The 14,981-nt window shown below is 38.4% G+C and overlaps 1 protein-coding gene across 1 annotated transcript in view; it reads left to right on the top strand.

Annotated features, from left to right (window-relative positions):
• The first annotated feature begins 14,277 nt into the window (after window positions 1-14,277).
• Window positions 14,278-14,981, top strand: part of trabd2b (TraB domain containing 2B) — a 71,572-nt gene continuing 70,868 nt past the window's right edge. The window contains exon 1 of the mRNA XM_079244517.1: window positions 14,278-14,622. Coding sequence (XP_079100643.1) covers window positions 14,509-14,622 — 114 coding nt within the window. The 5' untranslated portion in view covers window positions 14,278-14,508. The remainder of the gene's footprint in view (window positions 14,623-14,981) is intronic.

Genomic DNA, 14,981 nt, shown 5'->3' with positions numbered 1-14,981 from the left:
CCAAATCTGTCGCCTCTGTAGCAGAAAGTATGAATCTCTACTAGACTTCTTTAAAAGTGTGCTTGTAGCTACAATATGGCCCTGTTGCCTGAGCACTGGGTGTTGTTTTAAGTTTGGGCAAACTCAAGGAGGTTTAAAGAGAATGAAAACCCCATAAACAGTAGAAACAGTCGAAGCTTGTAATTCCACAACAATAGATTTTATAACAAAACACACACACACACACACACACACACACACACACACACACACACACATCCAAACAGAATTGGGCTTTATAGTAGCTTATGTCCATTTTTCAGCATCCCAGCAATCGAGTGTTTGACTGAACATCCTTTTAATTTTCTCTGAGAGCATTCAGGTTTACCCTGCAGAGAAACACATTAGGAGCGCACTCCAGCCCTTTGAGTTGGAGGAAACATTTTTCTAATCACTAATCCTGCACTTCTTATGGTGACATCTTGTTCCCACTAAAGCCATTAAGATGCAATCATAAATGTTTGAGCACAGGCCTTACTCTCTGCCATGTGATGATGGAGCTGAAGTTATTTCTTTGAATGAAAATGATTTATCATGCAGTAATTCAACACCAACACATTGCTTTCATCATAAAAATGAGCCATAAATTCTTACAATCCTCTAACTTGAGTCATTTCAGTTTATTTAAGCAGTGAGCCCTTTCAGAAGTCACCCCTGAGGATACACCTCCAAAAACATAATACTCTCAAGATTTAACATTTCATTTTTAGTTGAAAATGTTAGTCAGTTTAGGTTGATTGTGTATATATGACCTGATTTCAGTTTGATGGTCACCACTGCAGTGTGAGGAAAAACAGGCTAATGAATTTTGCAAATTGTTGTTCTTTTATTTAATCATCATGGTATATAAAATAATATAATGTCAGAATTGCATATTTGGATTTATTATGTTCTGTAAATATTTTTTTGGGATATTGGTATGTTTTCCATTTTGTTTAGTTCTGTGAAATCGTTCTTGTGTTTTTGCAGTTCTTGTGTCATGCAACACACAAATATGTATTTGACACCTCAAAGCCATTAAATGGTGAATACATTGATTAAATTTGTTTAAAATGTGCATTAAACATGGAAATAAAGAAATAAATCTAAATCAGTAGCAGAATGAATCAATCAGCGATTTTAAAATGTTGCCCAAGGACTTCGCTTCTTTTTTATTTGAAATGTAATGCTGTATTTTCAGAGGTGTCAGTATATTCACTTTCATTCTTCAGGCAGAAGTAAAGATACCAGGGTTTAAAAAGGCTAGGATGATCAATTCAAGTAAACATGTAAAAGTTCTGATTTAAAAACTACTTAAAGTATAAAAGTGAAATTGATGTACCGGTAAGTTTAAAAAAAAAAAAAAAATGCCATTAAGAACAACAGCTAAGGCTGCAACACATGGACCAACAGTACACTATCCAACCTGCCAAAAATACATTATTTTAAAAACAATAATGACTATACTTTTATATTTAAAATGTGAATATTAAAAAGTTAAGGACGGTATAGCCAACTTTTGTTCTTGAGTCTGCAATGGGCATCTCTGCTATGTGTCTGCTATGTCCTTGCTTGACTGTAACCTGACTGCACATGTGCAATAGATCGCATACAAACAAATAGGGTGTTGGATTGGTATACATTTATAGTATACTTCTCATCTTCTCATCTTTTTATTTTTCAAACAATAACATGACAGAACTTTAAAAGCACCCTGAGAGCAAAGAACTCTGCTCTCATTTCCACCCATTTTGTGATTTCCACTTTGTCCTACATTCATTTTGTATGTCTACAATGTTAGATTATTAGATACATTTAAATGTCTATATTGTGATGTTTGTTGCATATTCATATCTTAGTTTATTCTCTTTCAGTGATTAAAATTCCAAAGATATATTTTCCAGTTCGGATTGTGTAGAATTTTCAAGTTAGATTCAGATTTAACGTTGATCTTTTGTCAAACTTGTTAGGAACGTTTCCTGTATTTTTTTGGCCAAGCCCCCTGACCATTTATTATAGAATTATATGCATAAATACTTAAAATGGTCCTATCATGCAATTACAATGGATCCTTAAAATTATTCCAGGATCTAGATGGTGATCTGGATCTAAGTGAGACCAAGACCCATTCTGAATAAACAAATCATAAAAATCCTTCCAGCAGTTTTTGCAGAAAGTTGCTAACAGACAGACAAGCAAATGAACAGACCAACAAACAGACAGATTAACGCCAGCAAGAGGTATAGTGGAATAAGAGCAACAAGGCTAATTTTAAAATATAAGGTGTAGAAGGTAAAGATAATTGTGAAAAAATGTAAACAGTAAAAGTAAATGTGTCAGAAAAATAAAATTACTCCAATAAAGTATAGATACCCAAAAATTCTATTTCAGTTTTTTTTTTTTTTTTTTTTTTAAATGTTTTGCTAGGAACATAGCATATTAAAACAAGAACCAATTCTAATTATGTTTAGCCAAAAGGCTAGTTTTCATCTGTCCTCCCTGGCCAGATCTTACAAAGGCTCCCTGCAGTATTTCTACTTCATTACTTGACAATATCTTTTTTTTCTAATTCCAAACAAAACTTTATAAAGCTTTTTTATTTTTTAATTTTTTTACATCAGTTTCTCTTTTTATTAATTCATTCATTCATTTTCCTAACCCCTTAATCCAATTCACGGTCACAGGGAAGCTGAAGCCTATCCCAGCAGTCTTTTGGGTGAAAGGCAGGGTACACCCTGCCCTGGACAGCTCACCAGTCCTTCACAGGGCAGTTTCTCTTTTCCTGAAACATGAAGAAAATCCCATGATCCTTCTTGTATGAGTAATTCACTTCCTCTATTTCTTGATCACACACTCCAAAGTCACATGGCAACCGACAAAGCCAAGACAAACAGGAACTCTGGGATTATTCAGTCATTTTTATCAACATCTTCTTTACTTCCATTCCCCATATGATGTCTGGCTTCGGAAATGTTTCCACTCAACCGTTGAGTCTCTGTTGAGGCTTAAGATGGGATTAGAGCTCAAATTACTGACTCTGTGGCTCATTTACTCTCCGAGTCCACGGTCTTCAAAACATAAGTTGCATGTGGACATGTCCAGTGATATGATAATAGCATGAAATGAGAAACACATTTCAAGACAGAAACTCTTCCCGGCGCCATGGAGAGGCTTTTATGTGCAACGTTTGATGTTACAACACACAGAAGATGTAAAAGACAAGAGCAGAGACAAAAGTAAAGATGTTTTGTACATATCATGGAATGATCAGTGAGAGCAGAAGAAGCAACCGAATGAAATTAATGATGTCAGGAAGAAAAGTAGGAAATGACCTCCATTATACTGGACCATTAACATTTTATGGAGCTAGCCTAAAAACAGAAAAATGCAACAAATGTCAAATGAAAAAACATTGATTGTGGTATTGTTAATGATGAGCATATGGTTTTTTTTCATGTTGGTGACCTAGTTTTATTGATTAATTTCCTTTGTGTAAACAGTCATTCATGGTATTATTTATTCTAAAAGGAACCGCCTTTGATCAGGTACTTTATAAGGTAATTGTTTAATATTTATTGCTTAAATATGCTGAAACATTGTTTAATCAAGATCCAAGGCTCTGGAACTGGATTAAACAAAGCTGTCACAAAACGGTCAAATGAATTTCACTGTGGTTACAAAATCTGCTAAACACACTCAAGTTTTAGCCACGGACCAAACAACACCCTGCTTATTTTCATGTTCCAAAATATTTTGCTGTGGACCGGCCTGTTGGCAGCATCCATTTGGGAGCTGAAGCCAGTGTCAGTCTGCTTTTGCTATCTTTCTCCTCTGTCTGCAACAGGCCATGTCTCATTTACTCTCCGAGATGGTATCAGCAAACGCTACTGAGAGTGACATCCTGCTGGCTGACTCTGGTTACGACCCGCTCCACAACATCCTAACATAATGTTTCACAATATTACTTTAAAGATGAGGTTGTGTGCAAGAAATACTGTGATCATGGGATTGATATCTGAGATCATGACATTGCACAATGAAATCTAGTCAGACAACCTAAAATATACAAACATGATCTCAATACACATGTTTTCTTTTGCTTGCACTTTGCCATAGAACCAGATTCTGCAATAACCGTGGTTTTTGTTGTTTATTGTTAAGAGTGCTTTTTTTTTTTTTAGGAGGTCAAGCAAAAAGTATTCAATGCAAATACGGGTGGTCGGAATATCTCTATTTGTCAGCAAATTTTATTTAAAATGGCTAGAAATATTCCCAATCAGTGGCTGGAATGGAGGAAAATTAAAAATCAAAATGAAAGAGGAGAGGGGAAAGACTTAGGAGCAACAAAATCTAAAGGTCACTTCACAAAAACAGTAGACTCCTCCGTTCTATGTGCTCAAATTACTTTGCAAAAGTTAACCTGTCAACTTCGTTTGTGTGCTTCTGATATCAAAACACAAAGCAGTCATCTCCGGGCGTGGTGAGTGAGAGGCCAACACATTGGCTTCGATGTGACTTTCAATCATGGTGGCATGCCTCAGCCCAGTAGACTGCACAGGGCTCAGCTTCGGCTCATAAATCAACCAACTGTCTCTCTTTGGCTGCAGTGTTCCTAACTCCCCACAGAGAAATGAACTGTACACTGTTTTAACCCTCTGCAGTCAGATCATGTTGCTCTCATCAGCAGAGTCATCGCCGTTGTTCGTGTACTGCAATCAGCATAAAGTATCGAGCTTAAAACAGTACCACAATAATTACTCCACCTGTATGAATAACTTCTAAATGCCAACTTTTCCAAACTGTCTACATTGAAACATGTCAGCAACTGCACAAACTACCATCATCTCAACCCCTTGACTGTTTTGAAATATGTTAAAGAATTTTCCTCTGGTTCTGTATGATTACAGTCATTTCAATAGTTTTAAGTGAACAGTTGCTGAACAGATTAGCAGAACATGGTAGTTCACTGACACACACTTTCACACCAAATGCAAGCATGCTATCTATGATCATATAAGGTGATTTCCTTATTGACCACCAGTTTGCTATTATAGGCTGACTTAGAGGTTCACTCAAAAACAGTACTTGGCTCAACTCTGTCCAACAGCAGTACACTAAATAGTCACAAAATCTGATTTGGTTAATCTTTTCATGATAATAATAACAATAACAACAACAACAACAACAATAATAATAATAATTTATTTTATTTAAACGTGCCTTTCAGGTCACTCAAGGACACTGTACAGTAAAAGAAAAAAAAACAAAACAAAACAGGCATTGGATAAAACAACAGCAATGATGCTTTGAGACATGAAAGCCCCTTTTAAAAGCAAGATTTGTAATATCAATGGCTTTGTCAGTCTGTTAAAGCAGTATTTACACTGGTCACATTTGTTTCATTGTTCTTCACATTTTCATTCTGCTATGCTTCTAAAAAGCACATGCTTGATATATGCTATTTGCATAAGATTGGACTGTATATATAAAGAGTTTTAAATTTCTATTTGAATCACAGTTTTGCTTAAATTTGTCGTGTCAGTTCACATTAGTATGCTAAGAAGCCTGTCATTTTATTTACCATAGATATAGTGGATGCAAGCAGCTGAAATGATCACTTTTCTAAGTGTTTAAGCTGATTTATTAGTAATGTAAAGCATGCTATTGTGCAATAAAAATGAACACCAAGCTAATAAGCATTTCATCACAGCAGTCTAGGACTAGGACTCAGTACCAAACCGGACTATTATTCACTTTGAGCGGGCCCCATTTATTGACTGAAGTTGAACTCATAATAGGCAAATTCAAAATTAAAAATTCAATATTTGACATACTGTAGATCAAAGCAGATTCTGCATACAATACCATCTGTATATTTTCCTCTACTACTAACAGAAAATTTAACAGTTCATTCATGAAAAGGAAAGTCAGTCTAGTAATCACAACAGATAATTAGACTATAAATAAATGACAGACTTTCTGGAAGATCAGTTGTCAGCCTTAACAGTGAGTTATTGAGAAATATGTTCAGCACCATGGATCACATTTCACACAGAGCAACACAGATGCACAGCACAGATGCTTTCATCATGCTTTTAGTAGTTAACAAACTTCTACATTCAGCCAAAGCAGAACTCTGGAAGAACAATCAGAAACTAACCAGTACTCAATAAGTTATCTATAAGTTTATCATTTTAGAGAAACCAACCAAACTGATCCTGAGACATGTTTTTAAAATTTAATTTAAAATCTAACACTGTGAAATACTGAGAGTAAAAGTGTGATTGTGGCTTACTGCATTTGCAAGGACTTGAACTGAGTTTAATACAGCTACCTCCAGAGGCAGAGGACAAGGAGGGACACACACCTGTGGTTGCTATGGTTGCTATCTCGCTAGGTCTCGTCACATTAATGGAATTATCTGAGGTGCTCAAAGCAAGCTGACATTCATGTTATTGTTGAACCATTTTCTAATGTCCATTGTAAGAAGGTATTAGTATATCTCAGCTACAGTAAAGCTAGCTAATGAGTAGACATCAAATATCGCAATAACTTACAAAACATAACATCCCCTTTAAGTTATTGCAAGATCTGATGGTTACATGTCCACATAGATTTATATACAGACAGACAAATACACACACAACTAGCAAATATCTTGAGATAAGTTTTTTCCAGTGCAGAATGAACACAAATGGGAACAGATTCAAATTAGTTCATTATAGTAACATTATATAAAAACTGTTAAAAAAAAAAAAAAAATATATATATATATATATATATATATGTTTAAAATGATACAAATGAAAATAAAAACATGAGTTCAAAAATAGGAGAGTCAGAGTTTTGTATGGGCGGACCTTGTGCATGTGGTGCCGGGTCTGCAGCAAAGAGACAGTATCAGACATTAAGCAGAAGCTTTAGTGTCAGTACCAAACAGCAAGCATGGGGCCTCTCTGTCTTGTCGAAAAATACAATAAAATCTTAGTAGCATCTGTTGTTAATATAAAGTTCTCAAAACATATATTGAAATAGCTTCTTGGTGAAGTGAAACTTTTCTGTCCTGTTGCTTTAACTAAATACTGTCCCAAAAGAACAGATTTCTAGATTATGTTCAAGGTATCGCATAAAACAAACAGTATTGGATCACATATGTTAAGTTACTACATCCATGTGCCAGAGCCGGTGGGTTAAACAATATATTGTAAGTGTTTTCACTGAAAAAGAATGTAATGCTGCTCCTGTTATTGACTTCCCTGTTGGGGTATAAGCATCGGAGCTCCGTCAGGGTCAGGCTGTAATTCATCTTCCATGAGGCCAGGTGGAGACTGGAGGCTGTCATCACAATGTTATTGATGGGTAGCACTCATACTCCCAGCTCAGTTTGCTAAAAGAACCACACTCATCTCTACTCAACCCAATAATAATGCAATAAATAAAAGGGTTATTCTGAGTGCAAAATGGGAATAGTTTTTATTCATTATTTATCTTACTCACTAGAAATGTGTCCACAAAGTTAAGTAGCCAGTGACACAGCAGCACAGTGTGTGCAGATTCTGAGGAAGCCCAAACAGAGCTCCAGGTAAGTCTATAAACAAACCTAGAAACGGAAGAACAGACCAAGTTGGTGTGTTTTCTTTGTTCAGACTCTTACACTAGATTACAGTATAAACCGTGACACATGTTCAGGATCAGCTGAAGAAGCAGAAAACGACTTCTGTGAACCTTCCTTTGGAGGAACCGTTTGTGTATTTGTCTGTGCGTGTGTGTGTTTGTGTATTTAGTCATAAGAGTCATGCTGTTTAATGTGTCTGCTCTTTGTGTGTGTGTGTGTGTGTGTGTGTGGTGTTACAGTTCAGTCTTGCAAGCAAGTGCTGCTTAATGTGTTCCTCCTGACCTACTATGCATGTGTTTGTGTGTATTTTGTCAAAGGAGCCTTGCTGCTTGACATGTTTCAACTGTGCGTGCCTGTATGAATCTGTGTTTATAACAGTGCCTGTGTGTGTAAGTATGTGTAGCGTGGTAGCGCAGCCTGCTTCTCTGCAGGCTCTGGGCCTGTTGACAGCTCCACTGCTCCCTGTCAACCAGAAGAACAGCTCTATGTGTGAGTGAGGAGTAGCTGAAGGAACGGTGCCCAGAGAGCAGAAAGACGTCTGAAGACTGTGTATGTTTATGTGTGTGCACCTGTATCAGTGTCTATGCGTGTCTGTGTCTCTGTGTTTATGTGACTTGTCAGCCCGGTTGTCATTATGGAGAACTATCACGTAAAAGCCCTCCCGCTCTGCTGCTGTCTATCCACAAACCATTAATTGTAGGCGCTTGAAATATGCCCTTAAAAGCAATAAATGATGTCTGTGTTGTATCAATACAACATCATCAATCACACCTAATCATCTCAGACTCTGGCATTCCTGTGTCTTTTAACATCAGTTGCTTTTATTCAACACCTTTCCTTTTTTTCTTTCCTTTCTTCCCAGTTCATTCTTCTACCCCTTTCTTCATGTCCCATGTTTAGATGAATGCACATCGACCCTGAACTTAACTCTTGAGGTCTGCAGAAGCAAACTAGCCATGTGTTAAACAACCACACTTTAATGCTGAAAATAAACAGAACTAGCATCTAAAAATGTGCTGAGAAAGATTCGGTAAAGACCAGATAATGGAAAATAAGCATGAAATACCGTGTTCTTTTCTTTGTCATAACTTGATACTAGTTCAAAACATTTGTTCTCATTGTGGCTGAGTTGAAATATTTGCCCTCCTGGGCCTATTTCAAGCTTTGCCAGGCCAATCTGACTCAAAGAAATGGATCTATTGTACAACTCTGGCTATTAAATTATTTTTTATCATTTTAAAGGTCTGTTCACGAAGTATACCTCTCCAAGAAGCCAAGTACGCGCTGTATGCTGTATAGAACAACTGGTTTGTTTGCATAAGACACAGTTGTATTGAATGATGGCTGGACTGTCTGGAATATAAAATGAAAAGCGACAGAGAAGTGCAAATCACCAATAAACTCAGGCTGGCTGCAGGATAAAAATCTTTTGTACCACCAAACTATGGTGTTAGTCAGAGGCTGAACTAACTCAGCTGCAGTTGGGCTTAACTTCCTCTATTCAGAGTGAAGCCACAGAAGCCAGGACATGCAGCCATGGAGAAACAGCGGGTAAACCTACCACTTTCCATTCTCTGCTATATTTCCATCTATAACTCTTAACAGAGGCAAACTTTGATGTCATCAATTTATCATACTTGTGGTATTAAAGCACCATTGGACAATAATCTAATCTTCAAAAGGACCTGATTAAACCAGATGACCGTCTTCAAAAGGAGGTCAGGTCCAAATCCTGATTTCTGTCAGCTTACAGAAGGACTCATCAGATCTTTGAAGTTGGAATTCATGGTTTCTGCACACCACTGCAGACCTGTGGCTTTGATTTCATGTATTACAACACATACTGTTTATGCTGTGTTCCCCAGAAAATTCAGAAAGCCTTATTTGGCAGTGGAAGCCTATTTGGAGCTCTGCTTGAATAAGCCACAAACAATACATTGGCAAAGTCTGAAAAAACAATTTCAGAAAAGGCTTAGATTAGCCAAATGGTATTTCAATAAGATTCTGATATCAATGGAAACTATTGTCTAGTGCTGAGATTTGCAAAAACACCACTATGGTTGCTGAAAGGACAACAGAGAAAATATAATTATTCCTTCATATCATGCCATTCAAATGGCTAAAAGGTAGATCTGTTTCACAGCAGGAGGAGTCTTTTCACTCCTCCATGTCTTCTGCTCTGGCTTTTAGGGGTAAATGGGGTAGAAAGAGACAGAAGATAGCAGGAGGGTTGCAGATATGGATAATGCAATTACTCAGTGTCAGTGATCAGTGGGGGAGAGCATAATGCATTACAGGATGACTTTGTCAGCAAAGCCTTTGATGTAAAAGCATTATAGGCTCTAGAAAACAAACACGGGATTCAGCTCTCACTGAAGGGAATCAGTGTGTGTATACAAACAGGCCTAAAATAAATAAATAGATCTAAAATGAATAAATAAATGGCATGATCAAAAGTCTTGCTTTAGGAGCCATTTCCACAATGACAGCTGAAGTATTACCAGTATTACTACTAGCCATGCAGACATCCTTTCCCCTTACACAAGGACTCATGTATGGACAGCTGATGTACAAAAGGAAATCTAAGTGTAAAATATTCATATTTGGGTTCAAACACCTTCAGTGTTTTCAAAGCAGATTCTGTGGAGCTCGTCTATTTTCTCCGGATTTTCAAATATAATTGTTTTTTATTACTCTGTCCACAGATGTTTGTGGTTTTTGTGGTGAATTTGATTAATCTTTTACATATTGTTAATCTTTGCTGGTTACTTCCTGAATTTTCTGATTTTTAACATGTAAATTCTTGTTTTACCCAATGAAGATTTGTGCATGTTACTTGCTTTAAAACAAACTCAAAATACATTTAATTACATGATTAAGAGTCGGGCTTGAGTTCTGTTCATGGGGGCCAACAACACTCCTCTCCAAACATATAACAGTGGAAACTCAGTCTTTGAGCTCCATCAAAACACAGAACTTGTTTCCAAAAGCTGAATATTTTTGGTGATAATGTCAAAGTTTGTAGTTTGATGATATTCCCATCAATTTGCAACAGCGCACCAAGACTCCATGGTCTGTGATCTTCACAGAGGTCTTTTGCAGCCAAGCTAGGGCTTTGATTTGCCCTTCTAGAGGTCCTTCAAGCAGTTCTCTCACACTGCTTTTCTTTGTTTTCTGGATCTGAACTTAACCTCTGCCATTCCTATTAACTGCTTGCTACATTAAAATGAGAAAAAAAGGCTTTCTGATCGTCTGATTACAGATAACTGCTGATTGTTGGAAAAAAAACAAAAATATACATTTAATATAAAAAATATACATTTAAGAATTTTAGAAACAAGTTATTTGTTCACCTACTTTGCAATTTACAGAAACAGAAATCCTGATCATTTTTCATTCAATGCATTGGAAATTAATGGTTCCATTATGAGCTGCAGCTATTTAACTTGTGAAAAAAGATCTGGTACCTGTGCTGGTAAGAAAAAAAAAACAACAACAAAAAAACCCAATGAAAATCCTGCCTCTCACTTGAATAATTGAAATACTTTCTTCAATAAGTGTAAATGTTTGTTTCTTTAACCCAGAGCCATGTCCCCTTTTCCTTACTTCACCCCAAAACCATGACAGATGTTTTAAAAGTAATCTGGATAAGAGACAGTTTCTAGAACAACAAACCTGACTGTGACCCCTGTCATTTTATCTCTTCTTCTCATCTTTCCCCTCCTGCCTTCGCTCATTGTGGAAGATGAAGATGGACAGATAGCCATCCACTGCATGTGTTGACATGCCACAGATATCAGTGTGCTGACTGGAAGGAAAACAATTTATCAACGTCTTTGGTCTCTGGGAAAATTCTGAAAGCCCACCAAACTCAGAGATGGCAGACTTTGTTTAACTTGTCTCTATTCCTACCTATTCTATATGGATAAAAACAGATAAACTCAGAACTCTCCACTTCACAACCCATTGGTATTCTTTGATATGTTCCACCAAGTATAACTAGCGTCCATCTTCTAAACCACTCGCTACCCTTTCCCATTACCTCCTTATTTTCCTAGGACATCCGGAAAGGGAAACCACAATAACATTTCACCAGAGACTCAGTCAATATTATTCCTTGACATCTTCAAAGCAGGACAGAGGATATTGGAGCCCGAGTAAGAGACGGGTGGAGGTAGCAGAGGGAGTTTCTGTGTGTGTTAAGTGTGTAGTCCAGCTGAGTGCAGAGACAGAAACAGATAGCATGGCCTGTGCTGCCAGTCTGACAGCCAGTTTCTGAAATATGTCTGCCTTAAGCAAAAAGCCACTTCTTCATATTCATCACAGTCAAAATGTCTTTGAAGTATAAACATTTCTTCCCTGAAGCCACCTATCTCCCCTTTACCCACAATGTAGAAAATCTGAACTCTTTATAGCACCACTAGGGGTCCCTGTGTACATAATAAACAAACAGTTTGCACACATTTCCTGTGAAAGTCAGCATCACTGTCTCGTTTTCAAGAGATATACAGCACCGGTAGAAGTGGTAAAGAAGTAATACAACTTGTGTTGCAAACAAAAAGACAAGTAATAATGCTGTTGCACTGAGCTGACACTATTTTTTTTTTTTGGGGGGGGGGACTCTGCAAAATATTAAGTGAACCGTCATGATCTCAAGGACAAGCAGGCAGGATCCTTACAGCTGCAGGGTCCCAGACATTAACAACGTTCCATTCTCCGTCCGCACAGTGTGCTCTCCTCTCCATCTACTAACAGAGCCAGAACAAGTACTGGGAAGCATATTACAAGGCTCAACTGCAGACACACTTTAACATTTCAAAACTACCTTTATAGTGTAGAGAGCTCTTTTTCTTTCCAACGCCTCCCCAGATGTGTGCTCTGTAAGTGAGTGTTTCTGCGATATGCTGACAGAACATTAACTTTAAAGCCTTCTTTCGTCCCCAGCTATATGTGCACCATGCTGTAAGCGCTGGCCCCAGTCCAAGAATCTCATGCAGCAAGCCCACTCATAAGCCCTCCTCTAACCGGCCAAGAATGTGAAAAGCTCCTTCAAAGGGAAGCCCTCTGCAAGGTGTGGTTAACGGCAGGTATCTGACTCCACAGGTGGCCATATTAGAGCCGATGAAGCAGTTAATAGAAATCCCACCAGTGAAATCACACACCTGTCTCAGAGAGCTGCAGAAAGACGAGAAATTGAGGAGCAAGGAAACAATTAAGCAAGATCGGAAGGTTTCTGATGTCTTATCCCTGTACATGCTGCTGGCTGCTCTTCAGACATAGAAATACAGACTTTTCTGGCTTTGAAATCTCACAATTTGATAAATGACAGTAAGCGAAAGTTGTCCAAGAGTCAAAGGGCAGAAATGTCACAGTTTGAAACAATCTGAAACTTGGTTAAAGAGACAAGTAGATCAAAGATGCTCCGCACAGACAACCAATAATCTGGATGGGAAACACAATGAGGGCGCAGAGGGACTGTCGGTTGCTAAAAGAGCTGCCCGGCAACACAAGTGAACACAGAGTGGTGAGAAGAGGAGTGGAGAGGAGGGGAGAACACAGCCGAGGACAAAGGGTTGCTTGTCTGAGGTCTGCCTGCCACTGGCTTGCAGGGAGGGGTCAGGTGCCACTTGTTTGAGGGGTCCCCATGATAAATTTCCACTACTTGACTCTGTCACACTGTCTGCCACTTGGACAATAACTGAGGTCACAGCTGAGTAGTGGAGCGTTGACATAGTGGCCTACGCAGAGAGGGGGGTCACTTTCTCTCAACACTACGTTTATTCCAGATCCGTCTGCCTCGCATCATGACTAATGGCTCTTAAGAAAAGCGCTGTGCCTAACATAAATATAATACTTCTCATGGTTGATGTTTATTTGTAACCTTAAACAAGTATATTGGGTTCAAGTCTACCTGCTTCGTCAAGACCTGCAATACGAGGGTTTGCCAAACAGAGGACAGGGATAAATGTAATTCTTTCACAGAGGAAGCAAATGACAACATTTGAAATGATGATAATTTATGCCTTTGAAATGACTTTGTTGAAAATGAGGCCCAAACAAAATTTTGTGTTGTTGACAATGTGATTACCATCTGCCCTGCAGGCTCTGCCGTTTTCCTTATGGTGAAAAGTGTTGGTTTGGTTTTGTACAAGCCAATAGAAGGTCTAGATTCCTGGAAATATGCGCAATTTAACATAAGTTGCAAGAGCTAAACTTAAAATACCACAGGAATCCCTGCTACAAACTAATACAAATACTGTCAAATTCAGTAAGGTTTGGAGCCACGTGACCTAATCTCTTCCGCAGCAGCGACGCCAATTAAGACATTCTGATTGGTCGGTTTTAGATGAAGGGACGTTCAGCTTCAGGTTGTTATGGAGACACGAACGTCCGTTTCCCTCTGTTTTCTCTTTCTTAGTCAGTTTTAGGGATTTCATTAAGGGGAAACCTGACATACCTGGTCTGAATCTGCGCTCGCTGCAGGCTCAAGAGGCTGGGAAGTGTGTGAAAAAGTTGTGTGTAACGGGGTGGGGGGGTGCTCACATTGTCCCACCTCTCTCTCTCACCCAGTCAAGACGCTCCAAACTCGCGGAGCGCAAACTTTCCAGACTTTTAAGCTCCTGCTTGAGGAGCAGCACCGGGTTGAGAGATACAGAGAAAAGTTGCGAGCATAAACATAAACTGAAGAGGCGGAACGCGTTAAGTGCTGACGAAGAGGCGGAATGGTGCTCCAGCCGAGTTACACATGTGAGCCCAGAGGCCACCGGTGGCGTTTTGCCTGACTTCAAAGGGCAGTGAGAGGAAAAGACAGAGAAAAAACAGACCAAACTCCACCTGAAAGCTGACTGTCACAAGTGTCCTGTTGCCTCCACGAGATGATCTTTCCACAGGGTTTCAGCTGGGTCCTCCTGAGCGCTTTCCTGCAAAGTGTGGCACCCTGGGGCGCGCACCGACCGGCCGGACCGAGGCAGTGCGAACCACCAAAGTCGGTGAGTCTTATTGGAAATTTAATTAATTAATTTATTTATTTATACATTTATTTATTTATTTATTTATTTATTTATTTATTAAGTCTATGACACTTGTTTACTCCCTAAATGAACACGTGCACATTAAAAAATGTTGCTGACAAGTTTGCAATGCAATCTAGAAAAACTAAGCGGCTTTGGTACAGTTTTGTATCACTTGTTGCCTAGATAAAACTAAACTGGGCTCTCATTTTTATAACTTATGCTTGGAGAAACTAAACTCAGGCATGCGTTAAGTTAGGACGTAGCAGACCAGGAGGTGTAAATATAGTTAATCGTGTAAGATGCCATATTATAGTGACTTAGACCACATTTGTCTC

The sequence above is a fragment of the Telmatherina bonti genome (assembly GCF_933228915.1).
Source record: "Telmatherina bonti genome assembly, chromosome: 8".
Lineage (NCBI taxonomy): Eukaryota > Metazoa > Chordata > Actinopteri > Atheriniformes > Telmatherinidae > Telmatherina > Telmatherina bonti.
The sequence above is the reverse complement of the archived record's forward strand: the minus strand, read 5'-3'. Positions and strand labels throughout refer to the sequence as shown.